Here is a 5,736-nt window from a genome sequence, read left to right as displayed (position 1 = left end):
AGCTTCTCTCATCTTCTTTCATAAATCTCATACTTTCAATCTTTGGGATAATTCTAGAGCCTTATTCTTCTACTTGTATTTCACCTTTTTTCGGTTTGTTATCCTGTTGTTCATTTCTCAACCTATCTAGTGGTAATACCACAGGCTTTTCTGCTATTCAATACTCAGATACTAGTGCCTAGTTAGGTAATGGAGAAAGAGCGCAACATTTAGGCTGCACAATATTATTCAACTCATTTTGTTAAGCCGAGAGATTTTGTGGGCACATGACATTGCAATGGTATGTAAGCAACCTAATTTTAGGCCCCCTTCTCTGTATTCCAGGTTGCCTGTCTTTTACCAGTATAGCAGTGAGCCAGAAAATTATATGGAACATGTTGTTGGCCGGGATCTGAGATTGTTGCCTTTTGCTGTGCACTTAGGGAATCAGGATTTGAGATTGTTGCCTTTTGCTGTGCACTTTGGGAATCATGATTTGAGATTGTCACCTGTTGCTGATGACATTTTAAATTAAAAATGTTTAGGTGTTACTCTCACCCTGTCATATTGCATGAGAAAGTCCAGACAAGTCTGGATAATATCAAATAGTACTTTGATGATGCATTGGGCAGGCCTGGTGAAGGCAATAGCAAATTGTTGAACTCAGTCTTATTTGTATTATAGGATCTGATACAGGATTCACTTCCCTAGAGCTAACAATGACACTTAACCATTTGGCCTCCTTGCATATTCTAACTTTTAGCTAGCTCAATGCCTGTACTCTTAACCTACCTATGCGTGCATTCATAGCTCTTCTTACATGTTTTAACCTCCTTGCAAGCTCAGTGCTCTTTTCCTATGTGTGCATTACCCACTCATAAGTGTATGGTTTTCTTTTCTTCAACATTCAACTTGATAACATATAAAGTGTATCCTTCACTTAATCACATGGTCCCAAAGGCTTTATTAATGGAGGTGCCATTTTGCTTCAGATGTGGTGATAGGTAATTACTCCGTACATAGCCTTGCTAGTATAGTTTTTGAGTCTAATAGATCTTATTGAAGCATTTTGCATTCTCACATTTATGTTTCTCTTTCTATGCATGCATTGCTGATTCAAGTAATTGCAACATTAAGCTGTATTAGCATTCAAACGTGGTTAAGTATGAACTGATTATACTTTGTGGATGCTTTATTTTCAGTTCTTATTTAGGTGTGTGATGTATGTATAGAGCTAATTAATGAGTGAATGTACATGATCTCGTGTTGCATTATGCTGTAAGATTTTGGAGATTTATGCTTATTGAATCGCCTGAAATCTAAAACCTTGCGTGGTTAATGTTTTGCACACTGTCCATGTTCTTGAAGTTGTACATGGTTAAATATCTTGCATTTTCTGGATGTTTAGCTATAAAGCTCTAAATGCTCCTTTGAAAACCTGGGTGGTTTTTATGAATGTATCTTGGGAAATTTAATTGATAAAACTTGTTAATTGTTATGGTGGTTGACAGAGATAAATAAAATTAGGCTAAGGCTCTGTTCTCCTCACACCTCATTTCAACAAGTTTAAGCAAAAGTAAGTGTCCATGTAGACTAGCTGTTTTCGGTATGCTTTATTTTCCTTGTTTATACTTGTACACTGTATGATAAAGAATTTCGAGGACAATTTCAATGCACCACCTTACCAAGCAGTGTTTACTATGTCGATTTTCCATAATCATGTGCTGGTCCATAGGCCGATGATGTTGTGCTATGTAAACACTATTCACTCATACTGATTGCTGAAGCACACCATATGTATCTATCTGAGTACGTCGACATCTTAGCGTTTTTAACTTTCAGCAAGTTAATCAAAGCAAACAAAGGAGACTATAACTTCTCTCGTACATGTAGTATTTCACCATCTATGTCTTGCAATTTGAAGCATACTTTTCTTTGGCCAAACCGAACACTGTACTACCTGTCTCTTAAGGTGCATGCATATCTTATTTTCGACATAAATTTCTACTCCAACCTACTAATACTTGTTCTTTTAATTTGGTCAGTCTTCTCTGTACTCTAAAAGAATTTGTCAAAGTAATTGATTTTGCTTGCATTCCAATTGCCCAATTGGTAGGATTGGGTTATAAGACGAGATACATAAAGAGATACTTCGTACTTGATTCGTATTCTACCTTATATCGTCATCATCGTAAATTCGTAATACTTGTCGTTGAAACCTAACTAATCAATGAATTATTAACTTGATTAATAATGAAATTTTGAAAGAACCCCAAAATAGGGCCAATTTGTCAAGTATAATGATATTATGTGATACATTCATATATTCATTTTCAGCCCTCAATTTGTCAAGTATTTGATATCTTCATATCAATTATTTCTTTTTTAAGAATACTCATGCATTGACTTTTTGAGTAGAGCTTTTAAGACCGAAGTTTGAATAATACTTCTTATACACTATAAATAAGGATCATTACCAATTGAGTGTTGGTGTAGTGGTGATTGGGACTACACTTGGTAGGGAGGACCCGTGTTCGATCCCCCGCAACAACAATTGGGAGAGGACTGGAACCTAACCACCCAGAACTGATCCTCGAATCCGGATTAGCCCAAAAGGGTGAACCGGGTGGAACACCAAAAAAAAAAAATAAGGATCATTAAACAAAAATTAATAACATACAAGAAAACCTCTCTCTTTTAGGTAAACGTAGAAAAGAAACACTACGTGACCCTTCTCTCGAGGTGAATATATCAATATATATACTTGCAAGTTGCAACCAAAACATAATTAATACGAAGTAATTGTTTAAATGGTAGCTGATCTTCTTGTTTCTAGTAATTTTCCAAGAAATGTTAATCCAATCTCTAGCATTGATCATTAGATAACTCGTGTCATATATGTAGTACATTTTTTGTGTCTCTAACTAGCATTTGTAATTTTGTATTACATTCAAACTCGTGAAATTCACAATTTTTTTATTATCTAACAATTTGTATATTGATATCTTAGGGCCTGTTTTGATTTACTAAACTGAACTAAACTGAACTAAACTGTTTATGAGAAAAGAAAATTAGGAACTGAAGCTGAAGAGAATACGTCCTTAATACGAGTATCATTTTTTTCCTACCAAAAAAAAAAAGGAAAGAGAACCATAATTGGGGTAGTATCGGGCCGGGTTAGTAAGGTTATCGACGTGGTCTAAAACTCAACGCAGCAATAAGTGGTACATACACTCTCCAAGTGGGCCAATGGGCCCCATTAGCAATTGTGTTAATCTTAACCATTCCAAAAACTTAAGGGTTGTTTGGTTCTTCCTTATTCCTAAACATGGAAACTCTTTCTTCCCTCACTACCCTTCCTCTTAACTTCACTAATTCCTCAAGCAAAATAATTACCCAAACACGTCTTATTAACCCTAATGGTAAAGTTTCCATTAATATCCTTAATCCTAAATTAAGAAACTCAACAAATCAAGATTATTATTATAATTGTATTAAAGTTAGGCAATTGAAGGTGAGGGTGAAAACAATTGATGATGTTTCAAGAGTGATTGAAGACCCAATTCAAGCTCAAGTCTCTTGGGAAATCATTGTTGGTTCTCTAGGTCTTTCTTTCTCTCTCTTGATTTTTGCTTTTATAATCGCTTCTTTCAATTCTCAATACATGCAATAAGTTGACTTAATTATATACTTATAGAAAGTCAACTTATTGTATGTATTGAGAAAGATTTTGTTGTACGCATGAATATATACATGTTTTTTTTTGTGAAGATATGTTCTTTCACCAATAGATGAAGCTTGAAAGGCTAAGATATATGAATATGATGTCTATTATTTAGATATGTACTGAAATAAAGAGTATGAATAAGAACGAGAAATGACAAGCATGAACCCGATTAATAATTTTATTACTTCTTTGTAGTTTGCTCACAATGGAGATAGTATATTATGAAAATAGTTTCTCGTATTGATTATTTCTCCATTCTTATCTCCTGTCTATTTTTTATTTATTTTTTTGGTGTGCAATCTTATATATTATTCTCATAAGAGTGTCTATTGTCTATTATACTTTGTGATGCACCTAACTCGTTGTATATGCTATAACTTATTATGAAATACTATTCATGCAAAACAAAATTCACATTAATGTTTATTGTATGTGGGAACTTAAGGTACCACCAATGAACACGTATGTTGAATATACAACAATCATAAAAATCAATTGATCATGCAATTTTGAGGGACCATTTAATTATTGTTTTGGAACATATTTGCATGAGATTAGGGGGAAAAAAAAACAAGTACCTCATTTGATAATAGGACCACTGCACATCAATTTTTACTAACTTGGCATCTATTGTTAATGCAGCTGGAGTAATACCTTTCATTGTTGCGGGAATTGAATTCAGCAAAAGAATTGTAAGTGATTTTACCAAACATTACACATTTTCACCTTTCTTCACCTACTATTGTACGTTGTAAACCGGCATTTTGTGTAAGATCATGTTCTCTTTGCCTTTTTCTCTAGAATTACTTGTGAATTGTGATAAAATCAAATATTGTACGAAGTATTTCTTTTCCTTTTATATGGTAGTTACTTGAAATACCAATTTAAAGGTTTAACAATAATATAAGAATGATGCCATGATAAGTACTATTGGACTAACATAGTCCAAGTCCAATAAAGAATACTGAATACGTACATAGTCCAAGTCTAATAAAGAATATTGAATACGTACTCTACAAATTTGATATTTAATTATGAGGAGATGAGACAATAATAATAAATTACGGATTTGGAGTAGATTTATTAAGACTTTAAATCTATTGGGTAGTGCTTCCAATTAAAAAGTCATGACATACGTACCAAGATAATTGAATAATATTAATTGGTTACGTTCATCTCTTGTTTTTAGTTTTTAGAGGCCTACTCTCTTCAGCTTAATTTCTGTTTGGTTCAGTTCAACTTAGCTTCAATCAGTTCAGTTCAGTTCCTAATTTCAGTTCAGCTCAGTTCAGCAAATCAGAACAAATCCTTAATCACCCTTATTTGATTGAAATGCATGATTAATCTAATGATGCAGGCAGCACAAAGAAGTTGTGAGGTTTGTGGAGGTTCAGGATTAGTTTTAAGGGACAAAAAATACTACTTCAGGTGCCCTGGATGTGGTAAGTGTTCGTTTCTAAAATCTTCGTTGATTTTTTTATACGCAGTAATTTTTATTGATACTTATAACGTACATAATAGTAGTTATAATTATATACACATATTGTCACGCGTTTGATTAATTCAGCTGTAATTTTATTGTACCAATATTATTACTTTGGCAGGAGGTTTTCTACCATGGCAATCTTGGAGAAGATTCTTTTCGGGGTGATCGGTTTAGGGGTTGTTTGGTTCAAATACTTGTAAATGACATGTATTCAAATATAGGGAGTAATGAAACTAAATAGTGAATTACGAATGTTTTTTAATTCTCTGTCTACATATACATACACGGATATATCACTTATATATCTAGCTACAATATTAACTAACACCGTTTTCCCTTGTATAATACGGAGTATAAAGTAGTGATTGAACTCCACTTCATTAACTAACATAGTATAGCCTATTTTTTAGTCCATGGAAACTAGAATATCGCACCTAATCTTTCATATATAAGTATACTGTAAATGTCAATAAACTTAGTTGATTAAAGTATGCATAACAAAATCTTTATATGCTTGGCAAGCTTGATAACATTTTTGTATACT

The 5,736-nt window shown here is 33.3% G+C and overlaps 1 protein-coding gene across 1 annotated transcript; it reads left to right on the top strand.

Moving 5' to 3' along the window:
• The first annotated feature begins 3,285 nt into the window (after nucleotides 1-3,285).
• LOC145576961 (uncharacterized) lies at nucleotides 3,286-5,517 on the top strand. Its single transcript, XM_081634670.1, has 4 exons — nucleotides 3,286-3,584; nucleotides 4,349-4,398; nucleotides 5,064-5,148; nucleotides 5,311-5,517. The coding sequence occupies exons 1-4, from the start codon at nucleotides 3,308-3,310 to the stop codon at nucleotides 5,355-5,357; spliced, it is 459 nt and encodes a 152-aa protein (XP_081490796.1). The 5' UTR covers nucleotides 3,286-3,307; the 3' UTR covers nucleotides 5,358-5,517.
• Nucleotides 5,518-5,736: the final 219 nt, after the last annotated feature.

The sequence above is a fragment of the Chenopodium album genome, chromosome 13 (assembly GCF_948465745.1).
Source record: "Chenopodium album chromosome 13, dcCheAlbu1.1, whole genome shotgun sequence".
Classification (NCBI taxonomy): Eukaryota; Viridiplantae; Streptophyta; class Magnoliopsida; order Caryophyllales; family Amaranthaceae; genus Chenopodium; species Chenopodium album.
This window is presented reverse-complemented; position numbering and strand designations above follow the sequence as displayed.

What these genes read in the sequence shown, in the direction of transcription:
- LOC145576961 (XM_081634670.1), top strand. Translation starts at nt 3,308, where the DNA reads ATGGAAACTCTTTCTTCCCTCACTACCCTTCCTCTTAACTTCACTAAT. An exon ending in AATCATTGTTGGTTCTCTAG is followed by an intron (nt 3,585 to 4,348) that starts GTCTTTCTTTCT and finishes TTGTTAATGCAG; the next exon opens with CTGGAGTAATACCTTTCATT. An exon ending in TTGAATTCAGCAAAAGAATT is followed by an intron (nt 4,399 to 5,063) that starts GTAAGTGATTTT and finishes CTAATGATGCAG; the next exon opens with GCAGCACAAAGAAGTTGTGA.